The sequence below is a fragment of the Pisolithus orientalis genome (genome assembly GCF_024613125.1).
Source record: "Pisolithus orientalis strain OTSU chromosome Unknown F5J12scaffold_14, whole genome shotgun sequence".
NCBI classification, from domain to species: Eukaryota; Fungi; Basidiomycota; class Agaricomycetes; order Boletales; family Pisolithaceae; genus Pisolithus; species Pisolithus orientalis.
The window spans coordinates 48,636-75,626 of NW_026260795.1; the positions used below are offsets into that span (position 1 = coordinate 48,636).

A 26,991-nucleotide genomic window follows, 5' to 3' on the forward strand; every position below is an offset into this window, starting at 1 on the left:
CAAGGCTGGATTGGCTTTGGGAATTGCCAGTCTTCCCACGGGCAGGCAGAACGGATCAGCCAGGGTAACGTGGCTTTGGCATCACACGGTGACATAAAGACACTCTCGGCACGTCCTCCTAACCATCCGTGGGTTGGGTCATCGGTCAGCGAACGCTGATAATGCACCATAGTCCTTTTTCTTCTGTCCGTCCCCACTCAGGAACCTTCTCCACGTAGACTGGTAAAAAAAAGAAAGTATACCATGTCAAACCCTGTATACCCAAGTCCACAGACAGTGTCTATTTGTCTAAGTGCGTGCCAGGCCTGAGCCTCGGGGGGCACCCAACTGACACCAGTTGTCGGCCAGTTCTCATAACTGTCTTCCATGTTTTCGCCATCTGCTTGACCACATTCCGACTTGGCTTTCGGTATTACATACGGAGACTATGGTGGGACGATTTTTGGGCTGCCCTGTCATGCTGCTGCACCTTCGTATGCTTGGTCGCTACCTGGATGCTCGCCTCACCTCTCGACAATCCATACATCCAGACTAACACGCTTGGTTTGGTCCAGTCACCTATCACTGTCTTCAATCCCCCTAACATCGCCTTTCCATCAGGAATCGCTGCTCAATCGCGAACGACCCATGTCATTTCATGGTGGGTGGACGTGCTATTTTATACCTGTTCTATATGGTTCGCTCGTCTTTCGATTGTGTCATCCTTCATTCGCATCGCTCCACCAAGCTGCAGTCGCACAGCAGCGCTTGCCGCTGCCGCCTTTTTCGTTGGCATGTGGCTATACATTATGCTCGCGAAGACGATTCCCTGTGCCATTGACAGATCATGGTATAACGTGGCCTTCATTCAATGTCCCATTCCTGAGTGGGTCGCGATATCAGAGGTCATAAGTACGTCTCCTCATCGTCGTCTATGCTCGGGCTTATGGACCCATCGTGCTTAGCGGACTCGCTGTCCGATATCATCCTCGTTTGTCTTCCATTACGATTACTGTGGCGGCTCCGCGTTCCTTCAAATCAGCGGACCATGATTATAGCGGTGTTCTCATCGAGTATCCTCACGAGTATTATCAGTGTCATTCACACAACATATATTATCCCACCTACTTTCATTGGAGGGGTAACTGCAGATGTCGAGGTAAGTGGTATTCTCACTACCAACCATCGACGCCATTGTCACGACTACTTTTATTGATGATTTCGAGTAGTCTGCTGTCTCTCTCATAGTCTGCAACCTCCTTGTCATCGTGACCTTCATTTATCGACTCAGACATGGCGGTCGCGACATGGGAACGTGCGACAAAAGCGCGTCTGGCTGCCTCACAACCATCGAATTTGGAATGAGTGCGAATTCCGAGTCGCGGTGTCCGACGACCAACCGCACCACTGGTTCCGATGGTGGACACTTGGGTTCCCAGGCCTACTCAAACTTCAGTGAGGAAACGTATTTGTCTGTCTTGCCACAAAAGCGTAGCGTGCTCTCCGATGAAGAAATAGAGCTATCTCCTGTACCAACAAGAACGTTATCAGGCTCATCGTCACCGTCATGGCCACTTGCTCAGTCACCAGGATGTTTATCTCATTTGAGCTGATACTTTCATGCTCTCTTCTCTCTTATTCCACGGGTGGACTACTCTTATTGTTGCTGCTATTATTGTGTATCTATACTTCCCGAAAGTCCCATGTACTCAGCCATCCAAACACCGTACACGGTAAGGTGTATCGTAGGAAGGATGAGTCGCGCCCTTTTTGTACTCACCTTAGATCCGCCCAATAATCGATTCCTTACACTATTAGCTAGTAACCAAGATCTCCCCCCATTAACTCTCCGGAGACCAGGCCCGAGAAAAATTTGTCGTGTATGTACCTGTCGCATGATAGTATTATCGAATTAGGGTTGCTTCGCCATTACAATCGTCATTCTGAACGTTAAAAACATACAAGGGCTGTCCGTGGGTGTCAACCACATTTCACCACGGTTTGATGCCCCATCCCATCAAGGAAAACAGTACAGGCATGACCTCAACGCCGAAAATCGCAATCCCGGCATACACCACGACTTTCGTGAGTACTGTAAAAAATCCGTGAGTTCCTCTATATCTGCTGCATGGGAAAGGAAAGAACGGTAAGCGTGTACGTACCATCTGCGTCATAATGTTTCACTTCTGCACCCAGATGAGTGGTACCCTTTCCGTTTTCGAGCTCTTTCCCTTGGTAGGCGGGGAGCTCCTTCCCAAGGAGGTCTTGTTTCGTAGTTGCACCACGTCCCCTTCTCTTTATGCCGTCCCTTGCGTCTTCGGCGTATACACCGCTCACTTCCAAGGCACTAGGCAAGTCTATCACACTGGGAATGGGACGGAGGCCATTCTCGACGGGTACATGGGCGTAGTCGGTAGCAGGCGTATAAAATCGACGATTGGGAAGGTCGAAGCGGTGAGCGAGGGCACGGAAAAGTGGAGGCAGGACGAGATGCAACACGGACTTGGCAAGTAGTCGCCATACGAAGATGACAATGATACCTTTTTTTTTTTGGAGGGGGGGGTCAGCTGAGCGACGAGGGATATATGAAGAGGTGCGTACCAACGTTCACTTTGAGACATGCAATGAAGCACCAGTGCAGCGTTTCTCTGAGCGTCCATTCGTCTCCGTAACCGCCTGGCATGACGGTCTGCAATAGCCGATCGTCTATGCCAGCGTAGACGGCATGCCACCGCGCGACGAACGCGCCGAGTATGACAGAGATGAAAGCGATGGCATCCTCGAAGCATGGACAGTCATCCACCGGCTGTGGGTGGAAGTGAACCAACAGCAAACATACGGGGACGACTGTGCAAGGCACTGCAAAAGGAAAGAAGTTCTTCAGTGGTCAAATCGTTATTGAGACCCCCTTTACCGGTCCACGAGCTGCTGGATAGCAGACGTTCTATCGTATCGCACACCATGACATATGCACCCCATATTCCCGCACCAAGGGCCACGCCCACGACGCAGTCTGTAGCGGAGTGCATACCCATGTATAGCCTTCCGAAGACTATACTGATGACGTATGCGACCAGAACAACACATGAACCACTGTAAACGAGGTCAGAGATTGCTGAATGCTCAGTATATGCGCGGTGGATATGTCCGAATATGAAGAGTGCCATGGATACACTGTTGGTCGAGTGCGTCGAAGGAAAACCATACTCGAGATGGTGCGTGCCGATGGCTGGACGAAGTCAGAATGCGGCAATAAATGGCATGGACAAACGCCATGCCAGGAAGGACACACTCACTTAATCTGGTCACGGGAGGAGAAAACGGGCGAGGAGCACATACGAGATCTTTGAAGAACGAAGAAAGATAAACGCCGGACGCGAGCACGAGTATGAGACTGGGGCAGAAACGAAGGTCAGCTGGGCAGGAACGGAATAGTGCTATGTGCGACTCGCCCCCGTCCAAGCTCATGATAGCCGAAGAAAAATAGGATGGGCAGTGCAATCATGAAGAAAGTATGTGTCCCCAGAGAGGATGTGTAGAGGAAATAGACGTCTAGCCACGGATTCCTGAGACGATTCTGCAGCAGTACTACGATGTCAGTACGTCGGGGTAATTGTTATTGGAGGGAAAGGAAACTTTCTGACCTGCATTCGTGCGAGGAAAGGGCTTTCAATCTCGACAGCCTTGAGAATGACACTGCGAATGGCTGATCTCCACGGTGGCAAGACTGCGTCGTAGACGTCTCGAGGAAGTTGACCCGGCGTGTCGCTGCCACTACTACCAGTCATGGTCGTCGAGGTAGTTTAGTGGAGAGCTCCCGTCAAATTTTTGGTTTGCCTAGGGGAGACTACTAAGTAGCGCACTAGACTGGCTCGCTGGCAACGATATTGGCGCGGTCAAACCCGATCAGAAACCGTGCAAGTTTGGATGATCTTTTGACCCCGCAACGACGCACAGCCAGTGCAGCCGAGTAGTAGGAACGACACGGTCATCAGAGTAGTAACCAACCCTAAAGTGGTAGCCACGACGATTTCATCCACTGGACACCCACATCATAGCGAGGCGTGACGTCGAACAGCTGCTCCATCATGGCTGGCGTGCGGAGCCGAGGGTCTTCAACGGGTGACTCTGTCAGTAATCTAGGAACTGGTGCCTAGTCATGCTGATTGGCATCAAGCCACCCCGAGGTTCAGTGTTTCAATGCTCAGCATGACTCGAGGTGGCGATTGGAAACTGGGATAAATAAATCGACTGCTTGCTCCAGCGGTAAAGTCGAATTACTAGTAGTTTCGATCATCCTTTACTTTCCAAGTCGTGAGTAGTCTCAGACGACGTTCGGAGCTCGAGTTCATCCTTACAGATGGTTGGTGTCGATGAAAGCGTGTCCGTAGTTTCAGTCCATCGACGAGCACGAAAGTGCGAAAGAACAGGTCTCCTCCGTTCAGGTATGTCAGCACCGTCTACCCTCCGAAGCCGGGGCCATGCGTTTGACCCGGGTGCGTTATCCAGGTCAGACGAAAACGGATCGGGAAGCATTCACGAGACATACCCTATCCTCTATGGACTATTGATAGTGAACGCGACGTCCACCACCAAGCTCTCCTCGAACGTCTCGCTGCCGTACAGTCGTCTCTACCACATCGCCAGAGACCACCACCACCCCAACTCTCCCCCGTCGCACGCCTTCCAAACGAGATTCTAGCTCTGATCTTTCTCCATGCCATTCAGTCGCCAGCGCCCAACAGTGCCCTACTATCTCAGCAGGTTATTTCAAGCGTTTGCAGGGCTTGGCGGAATGTCGCTCTCTCGACCCCAGAGTACTGGGCCACCATCTATGTATCCTCTAAAATCCCCGTGACGGTTTATCGGGAATATTTGGCCAGGTCATCTCCATTCCCGCTGTCGATCGAATTCTATTCGTGGCCCAGGTTCAAATGGTACCAGTATGAGTACTCTAACATATGCATCATCGAGGGGATGCTGGATATACTTCAACACGAGAAACACCGATTGAAGTCCCTGACGGCACAACAGCGAAACTGTTCCCCGATCGCTTTTGGTCGAGTTATTGATTGGAGAAGTAAACATTTCGTGTATTCCTAGCCGACCTGTGATGCACTCCTACTAGCCGGTTGTCATTTTTAGTGATGCTCAGGGCTTAACTGTTACCCTAGAACGAAGCAGTTGTGATTGTCCATGCACGGCTAACTCCTCTCCCCTCGGTGGCTCTACTCCCGTAAGTTATACAAAAGGTATGTCTAATATGTTCTTCCAGTGCTCCTGTAGTGTAAAAATGTAAACGTGCTTATTGGTAGCCAAACATTCATCCCATCAACAAATTTCCTCTCCGTCCAAGAATGGATCCCAGTCACCCGGTTTTTCTTCCTTTGCTGGGTCGTTGTTATCGTACACGAGTTCATCTACCTCGTCTTCTTCATCACCCGAGGTATCTTTCAGGCCCTCCTTGGTCAACTTCACGAGACGGCGACGCTCGTAGTCGACCCGCCGTCGTAGCGACGGCTCGGCAGGAAACGGTGTAACTGGATTTGATGATTCGGAAGGGAGGAAGGGCGAAGATGACAAACCGAACGAAGGCAGCGTCGCAGAGGACTAGTTTGTGACACCTCCATGAGCGCAACAGGCAAGGGAGGAGACGAACAACACGTACCATGTTAGGATCGGTCTCTCCTTCCGCATACTCATCCTCGTCCTCGTCGAAGTCTCCATCCAATGCCCTTGCTGACCAGTCTTTCTCTGCCTCAGCTTTCAAGAAACGGTCATAAGCTCCGATTCTATTCCACCGGGTTGTTTCGACAGCACCCGGACGAAGAGTCTCTTCGGGATTGGAAAGCGAAACTGAGCCGTAGGCCTCGAATAAGAATGGCTTGTTGCCCTTTCCTTTCCTATGTGGAACCTTCTTCGTGTTTGCGGAGATGTGAATCTGGGTGTGTACGTCGTGATGCTGGGGTGACATTATAAGTGACATTCAACATATCCGCGAGTATGGTCTTACATATATAATGGCCTTGGACAGGTCGCATCCCTTTGGCCAGGCTTTAGTGAGCTCGAGGTCTTCTTCGGCCACCCAACGCCAGTCGTCGCTTTCGTCGTCGAGAAAGACAGAACCTTGTGAGTCGTTCCCAGGATAATGGTACGGGTCACGCGCCGTGGATGATTTTGCCCAAGTGTGCCCACTCTTGATCACACCATGCTGTCCCACTATTGCCACTTTTTGCACTTCAAAAAGGTGCCCGACAGGTTCTGGCGACACAGGAAATAATTCTCTGGCTTTCCCTTTATCCTTGCTCGATGACAGGATAGCGGTCAATCTGTTCGAGACGCGACGGAGGTTATATGGCGCGACTATCTCGTCATCCGTGGCAGGATCGAAGATGTAAGCGATGAGTTTGCGCAGATGGGAAAGCGTGTAGTTGAGCGGAACCTGAACGATACGGTACACCCCGTCCCTGTTGAACTCCCGCCCGTCTGCACGAGGGTGTACAAGCTGAAACCGGAGTGAGATGTGGCGTCCGAAAGACGTCGGAGGGGGCAGCGTGGTGCCATGGGTGAACCGGCGGATACGACCAAATGGGTTGGTTGGAGAGTCTGCGGGGATGGTCCATGGGCGCGGAAGAGTTCTTGGAGTTGCAAGGACAGAGGACGACGCGCAGGGCGACGACGGGGGAAGTGGGGAGGACAGCTGGCGTCGTTTCGGGCCACGACGTGACCCAGGAGATTCGAATTCAGGACTGGCCACGAACGGTCGTTTGAGAGACATCCTCGATGTTTCAATCAACAACGCGTAAAAATATTATTTGGCTTGTCACGGTCAGGTGACAACCACGTGATCCTGCCACTCTCCGAGGGGATGTTCTTTGATGGTACTGCCATCGGTCACCTAGCGTTGAAGCGGGGCCATTAATGTCCGGATAAGTTTACATCGCATCGCGTTGTGGTCTGAAAAACTGGGGAGAGATATCAACTTGTCCATCGTGTGGGAGTTCTCCAGAAGACAATCGTACCCTCTCGACTGTGGTGGTGAGGTACTATTCATGTAATCTCTCTCAGAGTCCAGTTCATGGACGGATTTGGCGTCAACATCATTTCTACGTGCACTCGTGCCTGCATCATCTCACGCAACTGACCCGCCCATCGCCAAATCAGATTAATACATTTGGATCGCAAGCCTTGCCCAACAGCTCCTTCTAGTCCCACGACATATGGAGTTTGCTGACTTGGCCGGTAGTCGTAAGTAAGAGATAATAGAATGCCATATCTTTTCTGAAGGTACTTCAAGGCCAAAAGTGCCCGTAGGAGAAGCAGTGCTAGGGAGTTAGTGGGGGTTCTCAGATGGGATCATCATGTATGATGTTTTAACGGTTTAGTCCACCTCGTGAAACGCATTTCTGGAGGCAATGCGGTTCTCTCGATCATATTAGGGCTGCCTTCGTTGTTTAAAAATGGACCGGACTCCCTCGATACGCCCCCGTCATCCTTGATCGCTTCTTCATACGCAACCAACCAACAGCGGGTCCGTCGACGAGTGCCCGTATCCAACATATCCAAACGACATGGGCATTCCGGCCGGGTTCGGTGAAGACGTTTCATAGTCGAGTGCCGTCTTGCCTACTCATTTGTCCACGACACAGGTGCTACCTTCATTGGGGGTTTGATCTCCGCCATGTATGTATTGCTTTGCTAGATTTGTCACGTCTCCCCTCTGATGTTCCCGTGTCATGTCAAAGGTTATATGGCATAACGACTCTCCAGGTGCGCTCTATACAGAATATTCAGACTCATGATCTGCTTACTGGTTATATAGACATATGTGTATTATATGCACGACTCTGCGGATTCCTCGATCATAAAATTCATTGTTGCTGCAGTATGGTGAGTTAGGCTACCTTGCGACAGGTCTCAAACCCGCTCATGCGAAGTCAGGATTCTTGATTCGCTACATGTCGCCTTCAGTAAGTTTTGGTGCGTCCACGTGAATGCTTAACTAACGGGCGACTAGTGTGTCACGCCTTGTATTACTACCTGGTGAGACCGATGCATCTCCTTGTGGCCCTCGCGCTCAACTTCTGCAGATAACCAATTACGGTATTCCGTCGAGTTTGGAATTTGTTGTCTGGTTCGTTTGCCTTCCATTTCAGAGTTACTTGCTGCTAATGTGACATGGCAGGTCGTTCCCGGTACGCACATCTAACTTCTACAAGGCACTGATTTGACTGTTGTCTCTAATCAGGCGTCACTTCTCGGGAACGTGCGTTCCTTTCATATCACTAGCCCTTATAATAACACTTTAACCATATTCCAGTTATCTGTCATTACTATAGTTCAATTGTAAGTGACTCTCACTTGCAGATTGATGCTCATAAACAGAATGTGACGATGTCGCTAGATTCTTCGCACATAAAATATATTACCGTAAGTCGCATTTAGACTGCTTGTCGATACTTTGTTGATCGGCATTCAGTTTGCCGCCGTCGAGTGAGGTGGTTGGTGACCGCCCCAATTGTGAGTACATTTACTCGTAAGGACGAGGTATCATCCAGTGACGAGATAGCGATAGATATTATTAGTGATAGCTCACCTCGGTGAGTTTTTTTAAGGAATTAGGTTCACGAGGGATTTCCAACGATGTTTTAACAGGGTTTGGCATGGGTTTGTACTTTTCTTCCATCCCGAGACATCTATTCTAATCAAGATGCAGCGATAGTTATTTTAACGTACTCCAGTCTGTTCAACCATCTCGACAGAAACACTAATATCCCCTTGTAGGCTCATCAATAACGAGACCAGCTCCGTCTCGCAGGCTAGGGTAGTTTCGTTAACAGATATATTGGTGCAGAGGCTCACGTGTAATCATTCCTAGTTTTATTCCGCGACGCCTGCCGCGGCCACCGTTGTACTGGCTGAGGTTTTGATTACGGCGTCACTCTGCATACTTTTGTATGAAAGTGGCTCCCGCTCCGCATTCCCAAGGTAACTACAAATCGGTGTCGGCGGTTCGCTCCTATCTAATGAACCCTGCCTAGAACGAAGCGCATGTTGGACACGCTTATCATATATGCTGTCAACCGGTGTTTGTTGACCTTGTAAGTTTGATGCCTCTTTGCTTTGTAACTTGTGACTTCAGTTTTCGTCGTAGAGTAGTCGCCATTGCAGAGGTATCCGTGGTGCGTGTGGCCTGTTGCAAGACAACTGTAACGCGCTGACACTTCCTTCAGGACGTTAGTAACTATACTGCTTGGGTAATAGGATTTGACTTCATCATCGGAAAACGTCAGTCTTCGGATGCCATGCACAGAATTCTCCTTACTGTTGAATAGTATACGCGAACTCTCTCCTAGCATCGCTGAACACCCGGGAACATCTTCGATCCCAGGGTCAGGGTCCAGGTACCGAGACAGATGTACGCATCGATGCTGTCCATTTCGCAAACCTACAGCAGCTTTCGGAGGATACACAGAGTTCAAAGGATGGAGAACGGCATTCCGAGGTTCGCGATGCGGCCGTTATCAATATTGGTGCTGTTCCGGTCCGCGATAAGCCTACAGCCTTGTGAAGAGAGGGGGAGGTGTGATTCGAGTATTTCCATCTTTGTATTCGCCATCACGTCCTAGGTATCATCACTGGATATATGTATCACCTGCGTGCCCGCCACCTATCTTGAGTTGTGAAGCTTCAGAAGGGTATGTAATTTACGGTGAGTTTCATCGTCACATGAAACGAGTGGTCCTGCATCAGCAAAACTACAGCCATCTTAATTTTACTAGGCCATTTATGCCAAGTCACTAAGTGAAAAAGACCTGCTTGGGCAACTTTGTCTAAGATCACGCCAGGTATTCAAGTCCAATAAGACGGTTTCAGTGTTATCGTGCCTACCCAAGTCATCCAAGTGATATTAAGTCGGTCTAATCGAACTAAGTACTGGCGAGTATTTAGGGCAGCATTTATTGCTGGTGTTGGGAAAATAGTGTAAACAAGCCCATTTATGAATAACGACACGTCATGGGGCCTAACCTAGTTAGGTCCTGTCATCGGGAGTACTAGGTGCATGTTCTTTGACGGTCGGACACCTAGCGTTGAAGTAAGGTCAATGTTCGGATAGGTGGATATGCTTTTACGTCGCATCGCAAAATCGATGAGATATCTCCCTTTTTGCGGGGTTATGTGAGGGGAGAGTTATCAACTTGTCCATCGCGCCGCCCTGTGGGGGCTCTCCTGAGGTGCAGCCCATTGGCGATACGCAGTGCGTGTTGCTGATGTTGATATCGCTGTTGATGGCGAGCGCCGATCTCCCCTACTCCGACCGAAGACTCGACAGACGATAATCCTTCCCTCTCGATCATGGAGATGAGGTACTATTCATATAGTCCCTCTCAGAGTCCAGTTCATGGACGGATTGGCGTCAACATCATTTCTATGCGCAGTTATGCTTGCATCATCTTACACAACTGACCCGCCCATCGCCAAATCAGATCAACACGGTTAGACCGCAAGCCTTGCCCAACAACCTCCGCTTAGTCCCACGACATATGGGGTTTGCTGACTTGGCCGGTAGTCGTAAGTAAGAGATAATAGAATGCCATATCTTTTCTGAAGTTACCTCGAGGCCAAAGGTGCCCATAGGAAAGGTAGTGCTAGGGAGTTAGTGGGGGTTCCCAGACGGGATCATCATGTATGATGTTTTAACGGTTTAGTCCACCTCGTGAAACGTGTTGCTTGAGGCAATGCAGGTTCTCCCGATCATATTGGTGCTGCCTTCGTTGTTTAAAAATGGACCGGACTCCCTCGGTGTATGCCCCGTCATCCTTGATCGCTTCTTCATACGCAACTAATCAGCAACGAGTCCGTCGACGAGTGCCCGTATCCAACGTATCCAGACGACATGGGTATCCCAGGCGGGTTCGGTGAAGACGTTTCATAGTCGAGTGCCGTCTTGCCTACTCATTTGTTCACGACATAGGTGCTGCCCTCGTCGGGGGTTTGATCTCCGCCATGTATGTATTATTTCGCTAGATTTTGTCATATCTCCTCCCTGATGTTCCCGTGTCATGTCAAAGGTTATATGGAATAACAACTCTCCAGGTGCACTCTATACAGAATGCGTAGGCTTATGGTCTACTTACTGGTTATATAGACCTATGTGTATTATATGCAAGACACTGCGGATTCCTTGATCATAAAGTTCATTGTTGCTGCAGTATGGTGAGTTAGGCTACCTTGCGGCAGGTCTCAAATCCGCTTATGCCAAGTCAGGATTCTTGATTCGCTACATGTCGCATTCGGTGAGTATCTGGTGCGTCCACGCGAATGCTTAGCTAACGGGCGTTTAGTGTGTCACATCTTGTATTACTACCTGGTGAGACTGATACGATTCTTCCTCGTGGTCCTCGTGCTCAACTGCTGCAGATAACTAATTACGGCAATTCGTTGAGTTTGGAGTTTGTTATTTGGTTCGTTTGCCTTCCATTTCGAAGTCACTTCCTGCTAATGTGACATGGCAGGTCATTCCCGGTACGCACATCCAACTTTACATGGCACCGATTCGACTGTTGTCTCTGATTAGGCGTCACTCCTTGCGAATGTGGGTTCCTTTCATCTCACTAGCCCTTATAAAATCATTTTAACCTTATTCCAGTTACTTCTGGTCACTATAGCTCAGTTGTAAGTGACACTCACTTGCAGATTGATGCTCATAAACCTAACGTGGCGATGTCGCTAGATTCTTCGCACATAAAATATATTACCGTATGTTGCATTTGGCCTGCTTGTCGATACTTTGTTGATCGGCATTCAGTTTGCCGCTATCGAGTGAGGTGGTTGGTAACCGCCCCGATTGTGAGTACATTTACTCGTAAGGACGAGATATCATCCAGTGACGGGATCGAAATAGATATTGTTAGTGATAGCTCACCTCGGTGAGTTGTTAATTAAAATACGTTCACGATGTATTTCCAACGATATGTTAACAGGGTTTGGCATGGGTTTGTACTTTTCTTCCATCCCGAGACATCTATTCTAATCAAGATGCAGCGACAGTTATTTTAACGTACTCCAATTTGTTCAACCATCTTGACAGAAATACTAATATCCGCTTATAGGCTCATCAATAACACGGCTATCTCCCTCTCGCAGACTAGGGTAGTTTCATCAACAGATATATTGGTGCAGAGCCTCACGTGGGTCATTTCTAGTTATATTCCGCGACGCCTGCTGTGTCCACCGTCGTACTGGCTGAGGTTTTGATTACGACGTCACTCTGCATACTTTTGTATGAAAGTGGCTCCCGCTCCGCATTCCCAAGGTAATTCTAATCAGTGTCGGCGGTTCGCTCCTATCTAATGAACCCTGCCTAGCACGAAACGCATGTTGGACACGCTTACTATATATGCTGTCAACCGGTGTTTGATGACCTTGTAAGTTGGACCCCGCTTTTCTTTGTAACTTGTGTCTTGAATTTTTGTCGTAGACCAGTCGCCATTGCAGAGGTCTCCCTGGTGCGTATGAGCTGTCCCAACACAACTGTAGCGCTCTCATACCTCCTTCAGGACGCTAGTAACCATGCTGCTTGGGTAATGGGATTAGACTTCATCATTGGAAAACGTCAGTCTTCTGGATGCCATGCACAGAACTCCCCTTCTTACTATTGAATAGTATACGCGAACTCGCTCCTAGCATCGCTGAACACCCGGGAACATCTTCGATCCCAGGGTCAGGGTCCAGGTACCGAGACAGATGTACGCATCGATGCTGTCCATTTCGCAAACCTACAACAGCTTTCGGAGGCTACACGGAGTTCAAAGGATGGAGAACGGCATTTCGAGGTTCGCGATGCGGCCGTTATCAATATTGGTGCTGTTCCGGTCCGCGATAAGCCTACAACCCTGTGAAGAGAGGGGGAGGTGTGATTCGAGTATTTCCATCTTTGTATTCGCCATCATGTTCCAGGTATCATCACTGGATATATGTATCACCTGCGTGCCCGACACTCATCTTGCGTTGTGAAGCTACAGAAGGGTATGTAATTTACGGTGAGTTTCATCGTCACATGAATCGAGTGGTCCTGGTGAGAGCCTCGGTGACGGTTGTCCACCTGGTGACTATGTGGTTCCCTGGTTTCTCGTTGATGAGTACAAGATTATGTGTCCTCCGTCTATCGTGTTCGGGCATTCACTGGGCAGATCTCAACCCATCCTACCCTCCTGGCAGGACCCTAGTGTCTCTGTATGCACTGTCCATCAGTAAATCATTTTTGCTGGCCAGAGCTGTCCAGAGCTGTCCAGCACTGGACAGATTCCCTAGGACTACCAGCTCACAGAGTGGTCTACTGATGATGAATGTCTGCCCTCATTTCAAGACTGGGCATGTCTTCATCACATTAAGAGATCTGGTTTTCCACAAGGTTTCACACCCACCCATGTAGCAGCACTGTAGCATCAGGATACAGTTGAAGTTCTCATAGTGCATGATTTCCTGGTGCATAATTCTCATTGTGCATCTGTTTGGACCACTTCCCATGTTCATTAGAAGGAAAATTGCATATTGCATACAATAGCCCTCCGGTCACTCCTGGATGCAGGGCACTTCTGCATGTGATTCACATTATTATTAAAATGCAGATGCTACACTAGGGAAATGTTTAAGTGGGGTGGAAGGGAAGTTTATGCAACTGTTTGTTTTATGAGGTGATGCTGTTTACAAAGGCAACACATGACTACTTGTCTCTGTAGGTTTTATGTTGGGTGGTAGATGTCATATCTGTTTGATATGACACTGTATCTATAACATTAGGGGAGCTCACATCAGGAAAATAACACTTTACTATTTTTGACTTTTTGTGACTAATGTGACTTTTTGGGAAGGAATCTACTATCATTACCCATGTCCTGCAGGCATGGCTGCATTTTTCTTGCTGATTTTGGTCTTGTTCAAACCACCTAATTCATAGCTTTCAGTAGATACCACATACATTCAAGTTGATGGAGGTTCCAAAGAGATATTGTGATTTTTCTCTCAGACAGTGTGCATCACATCAATGGCTCAATATCTCTGAATTTTCAGACATTTTCTAGTCTTCTTGGCTTAGATATATCATCACTTAGTTGTCTCAATAGATTCTGTTCTCTTTTCATTCTTCAAAATGCTGTATATGGTCAAAAAAAAAAGTGCAGATAGTAGGTTCCTTCCCAAAAAGTCACAAATAGTCACAATAGTCACAAAAAAGTCAAAAAGAGTCACAAAAAGGTCAAAAATAGTAATGTGTTAATTTCCTGATGCAGAGTTGTTACTATGCATGCTTGCACTTGCTTTCACTTTCACTGTTGGTCATGTGATCAGCACAGAAAAGACTTAGCAGAAATGTTAACAACATATTATTATTATTACATAATACATTTTATCGTAGTAGATCAGAGATCTTGCTGCATATATCTTGCTTATGGTCCTCCATGCTGTATCCCACCCTCCAGAGACCCTTGAAGGCCTAGCACAAGAGCTCAATCTTGATGTTAGCTGCATTCTGGCTATTCAACAGACTTGATATCTGCAAGGCTGTTCTCCTGTGCACAAGTCTGGTAGCCTGCATCTTGCCTGGGAGTATGCACAATCCACATCTGATCACCACCACTTTGTCAACATGCTACATGTCTCTCCTGAAGTGTTCCAGGTCATTTTATCACTCATTGAGGATCATCCAGTCTTCTCCAATGATTCTGGTAATGCTCGGGAGGCTGTTGAGGTCCAGTTGGGGGTGACATTATATTGATTGGGTCAATATGGCAATGGTGCATCACTAGAGGACATTGCATGCTTTGCTGGTTGCTCTGAAGGTGCAGTGGAACTGTATACACAGCAGTGCTTTCATGCCATCAATGCCAACCATGATGCCTTTGTATGCCTCCCCACTGCTGCTGAAAAGGAGCAGGAGAAGTGTTGGGTTGATGAGCATCTTGGGTTCAAGAGCACATAGTGTGAAGGATGGGTGATGTATGATGGTACCATTGTCCCTCTGTATGCCAAGCCAGCTCTGAATGGCAAGTTTTACTTTACTCATAAGTCAAACTATGGACTCAATGTCCAGGTAAGAGACATTTTCTTATGTGAGATAGGCCTAACCATATCATAGATTGGAAACCTCCCTTCAAACCTTTGAATTGTGGATTATTCACATGGCATGACAGGATCAGCTCATGATGCTTGGGCATTTGAGCATACAGGAGCAGCCAAATACCCAGATTGGTTTTTTCATGGAGAGGAGTTTGCATGGGCTGACTCAGCCTATGGTATCTCTCCACAGACCATTCCTGTCCACAAAAAGCCAGCAGCATTACTTCCAGAGAATGCTGCATTTGACTATGCTGTTGCCAATATTCAGGTTTGCTCTGAACATTGTATGGGTGCATTGAAAGGTCAATTTCAATGCCTTTATGGTCTTTGGTTGAATATCAACTCTAATTCACAACACATTGCTGCCTGCCAATGGATCTCTGTTTGCATTATCTTGCACAATCTGGTGATTGAAGTGGAGGGTGGAAGACATGGTGCATATTTTGCCTCACAACATGGAAGGGAAGAGGAGGAGGACAGAGGACCACATGAGGAGTTTCCAGAGAGGGTTAATCCTGAGGGTGAGGCCAAATGCAAAAAGCTAGTGGAGGAATTATTTGCCTTTCAGAATATGTAAACCACATTAACCCAAAGAGATCAATTAAGTATGCAAGCAAAGGAATGACTACTATAAGTGACAAAGAGTGGCAAAGGTCAGAAATCCAAGTTCCAGTCAGGAGAGTACTGTTGAGCTTGCTTTCCAGGATGTTCACCACCCTCCAACTTCCTCAACTCCTCTCAATACTCCTCCCAATCCCACACACCTGCTCTGAACTCCTCCAAAAAACAGCTGGCACTTTTTGATGATCAGCTCCTCCTGAATACAAGCATTGATGGCATCAGTATTTGACCTGGAGTGTGCATGAGAAATATGACCAAAGCTAAGGGTAAAGCTTACTTGTGAATGTCCATCAGAGTATCCTCAATGGTGTGTGTCTTCATCACCTTCTGAATGCATTCCTTGGCCTTGAGAACACTCTCCTGTGATATTGACAATGGCCATGGCATGGCATGCAGAGGGGTAACAGGGGTAGGCTGTGACTGAGAAGAGGGGGGGTGCAAGGTTCTCCTTCTGGACAGCAGATCATTGGGCCACATCCAGTGCATCCTGCAAAGTCCAGATCTCCTGGCACTGAGAGTCAGTCAACCCAAGATCATCATCATGCTCAGCTGTCTCATCATTAGCTGCAAGAGGTCACCTGATCAGTGCCCTCTTTCTGGAGGGCCCAACACCCATAGTGACTGCAATGGGATTTTTGTTAGGTTTCATAGCCCAGATGCAATGGAGATCAGGGAAGAAAGGGAACTGGGAGATAATATCATCTAGAATGATAATGATTTAGCTTGACAAGGGCACATGTGAAAGTACTTACCCCAGATGTTTCTTGCTTCCATAGGAGTGCCCTCATTTGGCCTAGTAGCCTTGATGAAGTATGTACAGGTCTCTACATCCATACCATCCTCAGCATCAGTGCCAATGCCCTCCCCAGTGATAGCAAGCCTCTTCACATGCTGCTTGTACAGTTTCATGAGCCTACAAGAGAGATTAGTCCCATCTAGTAACCTAAGCTTGACATACCCTTGATATTTGTGTTTAATCTGATCCCTGGTGGCTGCAGCATCCATGCTGTACAGCTCAGGCAGCAGGACAGAGCCAGTGTGCCAAAAAATGCTGGCTTTTGTCTCACCTGAAGTGTTCTACATACAATTCTGTGTTAGCAATGCAGTAGGCTATGGCTAGTGGGTCACTTACCTTGTGCTTGGACTTACCACACAAAACCTTTAGATTTTGAGGCTTTGTGATCTCTGATATTAGTTGCCAAACAAGTGTGTGGTCATTGGCATCCCATGCAATGGGTGGCAAGGTCACTTTGGGCTTCTTGGCCATTGAGGGAGGAGCAGGCAAGTGTCTGAGGGCATGCAGTGATAACCCTAACCCATCAAATTTCCTAACCAGTATTAAAAATTATTTACTTGTGCTAAGTAGGGTCACATGATGAACAGCGAAAGTGAAAGTGAATGCAAGCACGAAAAGCAACAACTCTGAGCTCCCCTATTAAACAAACAAAAATAAAACAGCTGATTGTGTGACTTTTGCAGTAATGAGCAGAAAGTTTGCAGGTGGCTGTGCCCACAGCTACTGTACATAACCCATGTAATAATGGGTATTTTGCCAAGAAACAGGCCCAAATTTGCTAGGCCAGTGATGACTTGTGGTGCAGAGTGTGGTCACATGAATTTGCAGGTGGCAATGCCATGGGAATTTGCTGCCACCAGGTGGGAGGGGTGGGGGAGGGGGTCGAGTGTTCAAGCAGGCCCTGTGGGGCATCATGGCCTTGTGGATTGGGCAGGATGACTGGGGAGGGTGCCAACAAACTGTGTTCATGTCCTGCCTACATTTATCTATTTTATCTGCCCTCCTAGCTAGTGCAAAGTGGTGCAAAGTGGCTGTGTTAAAAATTATGCAGGGGTAGTATAAAAAGTTGTGCAGGAGCAGTACTGCAAAAGTCATGCAATCAGGTGTTTTATTTTTGTTTGTTTAAAGTTACAGATGCAGTGTCATAGTGTCATAGTTCAAAGGCATCAGTTAATGGATTATGGGGCAGGAGAGGGTGGCATATAAGCAGTCATTTATAATGTGGAGGATAGGTGGGGCATGTAATGACAAAGAGCCACAAACATGCCCTCTCCAGTGGAACATGTACACCAGTGAAGGACAGGAAACCATACAATGATGATTGTGTAGCACATCAACACACATCACTCAAAGCAAGTTACTATGTAGAACCAAATTGTGATGACTGGCAATAGCTCTAAGTTGCTTCAATGTCAAATACAGATACTGTTCAACAAGCTTGCAAACAGAGTCTGCACAACATACCAGCATGGAGCCTTCAAGGTCTGCTGACCCAGCACAAAAATCATCATACACAGTAACACACTCAAATGCATATTCTTGCCACAGGAACTTGTAAGAGATTGCAGAACTGTCACTGACTCCAATAATGTCAATATACAAGCAGTGCATGCCACTGTCCATGAGATGTGCACAGTCTCCCATGTGCCTCCACATAGTCTGCTAGACACAATGTGCATTGACAAAATCCCTATTGCAAATTGAGTTAACCCCAGAGTTCCCACCCCTGACACATGACTGGAGGTCAGCCTGGCATGATTGACCCTGACAAAGAGTTTACCGACCTGGGCCTAACAGTGTCCAGGAATAATGCATACTAATTTTGGCTGGATTATGCATTATTGACATGTCAGAGAGCACATATTGGCTGAATGTCTGACAGCTTTTGCATCAGGAAATTAACACATTACTATTTTTGACCTTTTTGTGACTTTTTTTTGACTTTTTTGTGACTATTGTGATTATTTGTGACTATTTGGGAAGGAACCTACTATCTGTACTTTTTTTTTGACCATATACAGCATTTTGAAGAATGAAAAGAGAACAGAATCTATTGAGACAACTAAGTGATGATATATCTAAGCCAAGAAGACTAGAAAATGTCTGAAAATTCAGAGATATTGAGCCATTGGTGTGATGTTTTGGAGGATGATGAGCTGCAGGATTGTCAAGTCTATAGAGAGGAATATACTCAGACTTCAAGTTGGTTGAAGCTGAGGTGCAGTAAGGAAAAAAATAAACTGCCAAGTGTCCGCTTTTGGATTACATAATGCTGTGCTCGGTGAACCACAACTAAGGTAAAAGTGATAAACTCCAACATGATGCACACTGTCTGAGAGAAAAATCACAATATCTCTTTGGAACCTCCATCAATTTGAATATATGTGTATCTACTGAAGGCTATGAAGTAGGTGGTTTGAACAAGACCAAAATCAGCAAGAACAGTGCAGCCATGCCTGCAGGACATGGGTAATGATAGTAGATTCCTTCCCAAAAAGTCACATTAGTCACAAAAAGTCAAAAATAGTAAAGTGCTATTTTCCTGATGTGGCAGCCTAAGTACTGTCTGAGTCAGGGCACCAAAAACAAAGTTGCACTAGTTCATGAAGAAAATTTTATATGAAAATGTCTGACTATCTCAAGCACACCTGTGTCCTTGATGCCTGCTGACCAAATGAACTCTCTGGAGTGCAAGTGCAAGCCCCAGACACATCATGCTCCCTACAAGCCTTGTCAACCAAAAAGCATTCAAGAAAAAAATCTCCCAAAGACATCAGCTTGCAGTACTCAACCAGCCAAGCATGTCAACCTCACCCTCCATGACTGGTTGACTGTGTTCTCATACATTGATGACCATCCCAGTATTTCACAGGATGACATCATTCAGCATTTTAAGACCCTTCCCAACAGAGCTCTCATTTTTGATCGGTCAACTCTCTCTTGAAAGCTCCAAGACTGCCAGAAGCTTGAGGCACACACTCATGATTATCCAAATGCACTATCATCCAAGCAGGTTCATGTTGTGACATGCCCTACCATAGACTGTTCCCTTTTCCTTTGGGTGAAGCATATGGAAGAAAAAGGAGAACACATCACAGGTGCCATGCTTGTAACAAAGTGAGCAAAGTTCAAAGAAAAATTCAACATACCCAAAGATGAGCAGTTGAAGGGGGATGGCTGGTTTGCAAACTTCAAATGAGCATATTTTTGGAGGATGATGAGCTGCAGGATTGTCAAGTCTATAGAGAGGAATATACCCAGACTTCAAGTTGGTTGAAGCTGAGGTGCAGTAAGGAAAAATAAACTGCTAAGTGTCCACTTTTGGATTATGCAATGCTGTGCTCAGTGAACCACAACTAAGGTAAAGGTGATAAACTCCAACACACCCCTTCAACAAGTATAGTCAAGAAGGAATTAAAAGAAAATAATACCCATAACTTTGGAGAAATGAATGTGCTTCTCCCTAGATAAGCCCTTAGTCAGTATGTTGGCCACCTGGTCATTAGTAGACACATAGTTGATGACTACTTCTCCAGAATCCACCTTCTCTCATATGAAGTGATGATGAATTGCAATATGTCTTGTGCAGTCATGGAACATTGCATTTCCAGCTAGTGAGATAGCAGATTGATTGTTGATGAGGAGGAGAGTGGGTTCATGTGATGACACAGTCTCAAGTTTGAGGACTAGGGTATGAATCCAGATAGCTTCCTTTGTGGCAGTGCATGCAGCCATGTACTCAGCTTCTGAACTTGACAGAGCAACAGATGATTGCTTTTTTGATGACCAGCTAACAGCTCCACCTGAAAGGATGAAAGTATAGCCAGTAATGGAGTGGTGGTCATTGATATCTGCTGCCCAATCTGCATCTACATACCCAATTGCATGTGCATTTGAGTCTTGCTTATAGGTAAGATGGACATTGGGGGTGTGTTGCAGATAGCAAAAGACACACTTTAGTGCAGTAGTGTGTTCATGCCCAGGGCATGCAGCATGACAGCCCAACATGCCTACAGTAAAGGTGAGGTCAGGCCTCATTGCTAGCATCACATACATAAGGGCTCTGAGAGCACCCTGGCATGACTTGATGTTGGCCTCTGGAATTTCTAATTTTTCGAGCTTGAGGTTAGGCTCAATGGGGGTTGTGACAGCTCACCCCTTGCTCATCCCAGAGTGCTTGAGAATACTCTCAACATATCTTTTCTGTGAGAGCTGTATGATACCTTTATCACAGTCACAAAGTATCTCCATTCCTAAAATCCAACATGCCTCCCCCAGATCTTTTATCTTGTACTCCTGTGAGAGCTGAGCCTTGACATGCTCAATAGTTGCATGGCACTTCAAGAGTATTAGCTTGTTGTTATGCTGTGCTCACATTTCCCTTTTTAGACACTGTATGGTACACTTTGTGCTTGTCATACTTTCAAGTGATGATGTCCTGCTGCCCACAGACCACTGCCTATGCAGTCGAGCCTGTGTTCTGTACATTTCCCTTTATGTCTTACCCCTGTGCACCCCACATTGTACTATAGCCAGACTATGTCCATTTGCCCTTCCTTCCATGATCCACAGGTGGCCCTGATCCATGTGGTCATGTGACACAAGTACCCCCAGTACCTGTTTGCCCCTGTATGTCATATATGTGGTTGCCCCTCCTTTCATCATGCATTCACCCCCAGTTCCCTCCACTCTGCAGACTCAGTTGTACATATAGTCCTGCTGTGCAGTGACTTGCTATGACTTGATGACACCTTAATGGGAACTTGGGTGTACATTTAAACATTTTCGAATGTTTGTTATTCAGTACTCTGTAGATGCATATAAACCTGCCTGTACTGTACTGTGACCCCATTTGAAATCTACTTTGCAACCACCCTTAGCTCTGCTTGTTGTACCCATGAGGACTCAACAGTATGACTTTGGTTGGCCAAGACTAGTGTTCTGTTGCTAGTGAAGTTAAATTATGCATCACCTCTCATGCAGTCACATGCCTGTGCATCTGCACTTGATTCATGATGCAATATGAGTCATTGGTGTAACAGAAGATTTTGAATCACCTGGCCACATCAAAGACCAGAATACTTTTTGGATACCTATGCTCTAGAATCCTTGCTAGGCAAAATAGCCTGTAGAATGAGCACTACCTGCCACTACCACAGGAACCACTGGTGTTAAGCATTGGTGAGCTAGCCCCTAAACTTTGGCACTAACCTTCCTCTTCATCAATATGTCTTCACACCAAGAAGAAGGAAGTAAGAGGCCTCCATCAGCAGCCTCTTCATTCAAACCTCCTGTACCATCTCATAAAGGAAAGGAAGTCCTCCAAGTGAGGCCACTTATTTGTCACCCTTTGGTGCAAACTCCAAACCCTTGTATAGGTCTTGAAGACCCACCAGTAAGGCCTCAACTGGGGCAAGTGGCAGAATCAACCTCACCAATTGACTTTACAACTTATCAAAACCTGAAGCCTATTGGATCAGATATTGAAACACAACCACAAGGGACAGCTGGACCAGAGACCCCTCATCCTCTTCATCCACTGACAAGTATCTACCAGCTTCTACCAACCCAATGGCAGAGGAACTTGCACAACATGCCTCTGGATTAAACATCCAGGACCCCTTTAGTGGACAAAGTAGGGTAACCCCTGAAATGGCCACCAAATTCTATGAGTCCCTTTCTGGTAGAGATGTGGTTAGGCCTAAGGGCCCCTCCTGAGGTTCCAAGGAGAAAGGAAAGGAACATGACTCTAAGGGAGGGGGACTGAAAGAAATCAGCCTTAACAAACCCTTCTCATATACTGGAGTGCACCAGGACTTTTCCACCTGGTTAAGCAGCATCAAACTCTACCTTGCCACAAATGAACACATCTACTATGAGGATCAATCCAAGATTGTGTTTGCCCTCTTCTATATGGGGAGTGGCTTGGCCTGTGCCTTTGCAGAAGTCTATGTCAATGAAAACACCACTGCACTTGGAGATTTCAAAATTGTCAATGGCTGGGACAGGTTTGTTGCAAAACTCAAAGAAACCTTCCAAGTAGGGGATGCTAGGTCTACTGCACTGATCTATCACTCTGCCATTCACCAGGGAGACCATTCACTTGACAAGTATGTCACTGACTTCTGCAACTGCCTCAACAAAGCCCAAATATCTACTGAAGACTTGACTGCTGCAGTCTTTTTTGGGAAAGGCCTTAATGAAGAAATCAATAAGTGGATCCTCATGGCTGGCCCCAAGCCAGACACTGTTAAAGACTGGATCTGCCAAGTGATGGCAGTGCATGCAGTGATGACTAATCTCAAAGTCTTCTCAGGAGGAGTGACCTACCAGGACCACTCCTATCTTTGGAAGCAAGAACAAACTTCTCATGGATCAAAGTCCCATTCATCTCCAAAAACCCTGTACCAAGACCCTTACACCATGGATGTTGATTGGAGGTCCAAGGTCCTGTGGCATAAAAGAGTTTCAACAGCATGGTGAGGCTGGATCTGTCAACCTTACTGCTGTTGAGGCTGAGAGAACATGTCTCAAAGCCATTCTAGCAAATTACACACCAAAGGACATCTTTAACTTTGACAAGACAAGCCTTTTCCCCCTGTAATGTCCTTCCATCACTCAAAAGGTCAAAATCTGACAGATGATATCACTAGTGCACCACCTGACCATGGACTCACCACCCAACAGATGAGTGGAAAGAAGAAAGACAAGTTTCACATCACAATTGGACTTGCCTGAAATGCAGGCAGAAGTGAAAAGCTTCCCCTACTCTTTATTGGGAGGTCTGCAAAGCCCCAGTGCTTCAAGGAACACACACTGAAGGCTCTTGGTTTTGACTACCACAACAATAAAAAAGCATGGATGACAATGGTCATATTTCAGGAGTACAAACATCACTTACATGAATGAGATGTTGCTGAGATTCTACTCTATAGATGGCTTAAATCATTGGATCTCAAAATATGGTCTCGGAACAGATACATCTGTATGCTCATTGACAACTTCTCTGGACACTACATTGATTATCAAACATGGAGCATTATGTCCAGCCATGCAATGCTGGAATCATTCAGACAACAAAAGCCCTCTATTGGAAAGCTTTCTGTCAGTGTGCAGTTGAACTCAATGAAGCAGGAAACCATGAGATCTACAAAATTGACTTACTTGAAGCAATGCACATGGTTACTGCAGCATGGAGAGCCATCACACCATCCACCATTGCAAATTGCTGGAGACACCAGAATCCAGCCAGACACCACTTGGAACACAATTCACACTCACTGCAGAGATGGGTTTTTAATCAGGTCCAGAGATAGTTGGGTTAATGACAATAACCATTGTATATCCTGAGGGTAGCTACTCCTAATAATATGTCTGAATATGGTGCCAAAGTGTTCTTGTTTTGGAGCATAATCTGGTTGGATTTGCATGCCTATCACCATGGTGATTTTCACCTTTGTGACAATAATCAGATCAGATTCCAATGTGACTATGAGCTATGTACACCAAGTTAAATTGTATAAATGCAATTGATCCTCCTGCCTTCAGTCATGTTTTTCAGGATAACCAGATCAGATTATATTTGATGGGTGCCTAGTACAATGCATGCTTCCAAAATGCCTGCCCAGCACCCCCAGCCATGCAAAAAAATTGCCTGCTGTGAGTCAAAGTGTGGTTCAGTGGTGAAAACCAACCAAAACCAACACAAAAGACAAAAAGAGTGAGTGGTGGTGTGCCTATGCAGTACCTAGATGGTAGAACCTTTGATTTGGGTGGTTTTTTGTGAGCTACAACACTCAAGGGTGAGTGCTGAGGGTTGGGGGTGCTCCTGATAAAGAAGAAGCAGGAATGCAAGAGAATGCAATAGGGTAGACTGCTGTCAGCCTACAGAAGGATGGATGATGACTTAATTCGTTGTCCTAAGCTGCACTGAGCTCAGGGAGGGCTTGGAGCAAAGTATATTGAGGATAGACAAGGATAAGTGAAGTAGACAATAGTTAGACCCTTAATAAAGTCTTAACTATCAAAGCTGCTGAATGAATTACTGAGTGATGATAAAATGTGAGCAAGAGGGGCTCTCTGACATCTTCTTTTTTTGCTATCTAAGTACAGTGATTTATATACAGTACAGAGGTGTTGCCCTTGGAAAACAAGGTGCAAACACTTGGTAAGTGATTGGTAACTGATGAGTAAGGAATGTAAGTGATGGGTAATCATCTTGGAAAGCATTGGTAAGCATTGGTAAGGATTAGCAAGCCAAAAAGCAAAGAATCAGTAAGCAAAGTCAAAGGATTGGTAAGTATTGGAAACAGGTGAGTCAAAGACAGTCAGAATGTCAAAGTATGAGTCAAGTAATGTCAAGAACTGGGAAAGTGCACTGGAATCACATTAGGGGGAGGCTGTGCATGTCACATCTCAAAGAGATTGCTTCTAGGCCAAGGTGGCATGACAGAGAGGCAGTGCTGATCTGATGCCAATATAGTACATCCAAAAGTGGACAGGGTGAGTCAGATGTCAACAAGGGTCAAGCATTGGGGGTCTGTGGGGTGACAGGAGCATAGGGGATCACAACTTTCCCCCCCAAACCATCCTCTCAGTGAAGCAAATAAAAACTTCATGAACAAGGCTCTGTTGGAAGAGAGGATGAAGGGGGAGTGTCTTCTGCTGTATCTTGCAACAAGGAGGCAAGATGTGCATCATACTCATCATGGATGCAATCAGGGAGAGTGGAGAACAGTAGATTATACTGTAGCTGTCACAATCTTGGAAGAATGATGGATGAGACTGGTATGAAGACATTGCAGGGAGCAGGGAGGATCCATATGCTTCTTGGACTGGAGAGACTGAAATGACCACATAAGACCTTTCCAAGTGAATGACAGACCTGAGGCAACCAAAGAATGTCCTCCTAGAGGTCATACTAACAAAAAGAACATGCTGTCCAAGCTGGATGGGCTGAGAGGGCACAGACAAGGGTGGGATGTACCAGGATGCTTCAGGATGGAAGCTGGTAGGAACTCCTGGTAGATATATGTAACCATGGTCCCTAGCAAAGGGGACAAGCAAAATGATTGATGTAGAGGCAGCCATATCAGAAGAATTTAGTGAAATGAGCATCTTTTGGAGGGAGTGCTGTAGAAACATGTGGAGTGTGCAAATCCTTTCCAATTTTGGAAGGTAAGATCACATGGCTGAGCACTACAAGCGAGTGTGGGAATGGTCTCTGTGTCTGCAGAAATGGTGGAGATATGTCGAAAACCAGAATGCTGTACACAGGTGCTTAAGAATTTTAGCCAGCGCTTAACTCACTCCCTTTCTTTTTCTCTGGCACTGATGACTTGTTCTTGTGCAAGGGATGACTGCTGACATTCCTGGCTGTCCTTCTTTGCATGAGGGCTATGGTCTTCATCTCCATCCATCAGCTGTATCCATGTCCACCTCACCAAACACCTTTGGTGTGTGACACTGAAAGACTTGCAGTTGCATTGCTGGAACCCCATCGGAGGTGTGTTCTTAGTGAATAGAGCATGAGGCCTTGAGGAGGTAGCAGGAGGACGTGCACAATGTTAATGATCATGTGAACATTATATTAGTTCCAAAAAAGACAAGTACTACTTGTGGAAGTGTTTAGTGGGAGGGGTGGGGGTACTAGCTTCAGAGAATGTGGGCATGCAACATCTTTTATTATTTTCCTGCCCAGCAATAAGTCCCTCTTGAATTTGGGCCCATCTTTCCTGAATAATGATGAGTATGTGACAACACAAATGGTGAAGTTTACTTACACACAACAGTTGTGTACTCACAGTATCAAATGTCTCTGATCCAGCAAAACTGTCTGGGGTAAAAGTACACCTAATGGAGGGGCCAGAAACCTGTGCAGGAAGAGACAAGACTGGTATTTCCAATGTAGTTTTCTAGAAAGAGGTCAATATTGAGAAGAAGAATGGTTCACGAGTCATGGCCTACCTTGACAGCTGCAGTTGGGGTCTCCTCCATACTTTCAGGCTCAGTTTCACTCTCATGAATGACAGGAATGCAAGGGGAGATAGGCAGGGCAGTACCACCCTCAGCATTTGTCTGGCCTTTGTCAGCAGGCAGGAGGTGGTCTGGAATACATCTGAATGATCCTTGCATGGCAGGAAGTGGCTTGACATTCACAAGTAGAGGATCCTATGTAACACCATCAGCAAGGAAATAAATTGTGCAATGACTTACTGAGACAGCTGAAACATGGGCATCTGCAGACTCCAACTTAACCCCACCAGTACCAACATTAGCACCAAAGTCGACAATGCATGCTTGAGTTGCATGAAAGATATCATTGCCAAGTTCTGGTGACATCATCATTAGGGAGATGTCTATGGTCTGGTGTATGGCCATGAGTGGAAGACATGTGAATGGTAATTAGCCACATGTACCACAGGGCCTTGGGAGTTTGGCTCAAAAGAGAGCATAACATTTTGGACACTGGTTGGGAC

General features: G+C 46.5%; 7 protein-coding genes across 7 annotated transcripts; 4 read left to right on the forward strand and 3 right to left on the reverse strand.

The window, feature by feature from the left end:
• Positions 1-347: 347 nt before the first annotated feature.
• On the forward strand, positions 348-1,592 carry F5J12DRAFT_721091 (uncharacterized protein; the record flags this gene model as incomplete). The annotated part of the gene is made up of 4 exons (XM_051741284.1): positions 348-543; positions 601-891; positions 945-1,138; positions 1,209-1,592. Coding segments are annotated over 4 exons (1,065 nt in total), but the record flags the coding sequence as incomplete, so codon positions are not given.
• Positions 1,593-1,970: 378 nt separating this feature from the next.
• F5J12DRAFT_905621 (phosphatidic acid phosphatase type 2/haloperoxidase) lies at positions 1,971-3,767 on the reverse strand (the record flags this gene model as incomplete). Its single annotated transcript, XM_051748684.1, has 7 exons — positions 1,971-2,071; positions 2,142-2,519; positions 2,581-2,838; positions 2,885-3,208; positions 3,276-3,373; positions 3,432-3,556; positions 3,624-3,767. 7 exons carry the CDS (start codon positions 3,765-3,767, stop codon positions 1,971-1,973), a joined length of 1,428 nt encoding a protein of 475 aa, XP_051599851.1.
• Positions 3,624-5,082, forward strand: F5J12DRAFT_938986 (uncharacterized protein; the record flags this gene model as incomplete). Its single annotated transcript, XM_051749657.1, has 3 exons — positions 3,624-4,109; positions 4,371-4,424; positions 4,489-5,082. The coding sequence occupies exons 1-3, from the start codon at positions 4,068-4,070 to the stop codon at positions 5,080-5,082; spliced, it is 690 nt and encodes a 229-aa protein (XP_051599852.1). The 5' UTR covers positions 3,624-4,067.
• A 106-nt stretch (positions 5,083-5,188) lies between these two features.
• Positions 5,189-6,915, reverse strand: F5J12DRAFT_94756 (uncharacterized protein). Its single transcript, XM_051749763.1, has 3 exons — positions 5,993-6,915; positions 5,648-5,941; positions 5,189-5,589 (listed from the first exon to the last, which is right to left on the reverse strand). The coding sequence occupies exons 1-3, from the start codon at positions 6,755-6,757 to the stop codon at positions 5,311-5,313; spliced, it is 1,338 nt and encodes a 445-aa protein (XP_051599853.1). The 5' UTR covers positions 6,758-6,915; the 3' UTR covers positions 5,189-5,310.
• Positions 6,916-7,394: 479 nt separating this feature from the next.
• F5J12DRAFT_94630 (uncharacterized protein) lies at positions 7,395-9,652 on the forward strand. The gene is made up of 21 exons (XM_051749747.1): positions 7,395-7,572; positions 7,629-7,662; positions 7,725-7,749; positions 7,802-7,869; positions 7,921-7,949; positions 7,997-8,022; positions 8,070-8,113; positions 8,165-8,174; positions 8,228-8,245; positions 8,300-8,325; positions 8,384-8,409; positions 8,459-8,499; positions 8,555-8,579; positions 8,635-8,646; positions 8,696-8,711; positions 8,764-8,803; positions 8,858-8,967; positions 9,021-9,080; positions 9,134-9,161; positions 9,213-9,267; positions 9,315-9,652. Exons 1-21 carry the CDS (start codon positions 7,551-7,553, stop codon positions 9,548-9,550), a joined length of 951 nt encoding a protein of 316 aa, XP_051599854.1. The 5' UTR covers positions 7,395-7,550; the 3' UTR covers positions 9,551-9,652.
• A 950-nt stretch (positions 9,653-10,602) lies between these two features.
• On the forward strand, positions 10,603-12,974 carry F5J12DRAFT_94636 (uncharacterized protein). The gene is made up of 22 exons (XM_051749748.1): positions 10,603-10,666; positions 10,725-10,898; positions 10,955-10,988; positions 11,052-11,076; positions 11,129-11,196; positions 11,248-11,276; positions 11,325-11,350; positions 11,401-11,444; positions 11,496-11,505; positions 11,558-11,575; positions 11,630-11,655; positions 11,714-11,739; positions 11,789-11,829; positions 11,885-11,909; positions 11,964-11,975; positions 12,025-12,040; positions 12,093-12,132; positions 12,186-12,295; positions 12,348-12,407; positions 12,461-12,488; positions 12,540-12,594; positions 12,646-12,974. Exons 2-22 carry the CDS (start codon positions 10,877-10,879, stop codon positions 12,879-12,881), a joined length of 951 nt encoding a protein of 316 aa, XP_051599855.1. The 5' UTR covers positions 10,603-10,666; positions 10,725-10,876; the 3' UTR covers positions 12,882-12,974.
• A 3,317-nt stretch (positions 12,975-16,291) lies between these two features.
• On the reverse strand, positions 16,292-16,984 carry F5J12DRAFT_892685 (uncharacterized protein; the record flags this gene model as incomplete). The annotated part of the gene is made up of 4 exons (XM_051747595.1): positions 16,292-16,419; positions 16,470-16,630; positions 16,676-16,794; positions 16,850-16,984. The coding sequence occupies 4 exons, from the start codon at positions 16,982-16,984 to the stop codon at positions 16,292-16,294; spliced, it is 543 nt and encodes a 180-aa protein (XP_051599856.1).
• Positions 16,985-26,991: the final 10,007 nt, after the last annotated feature.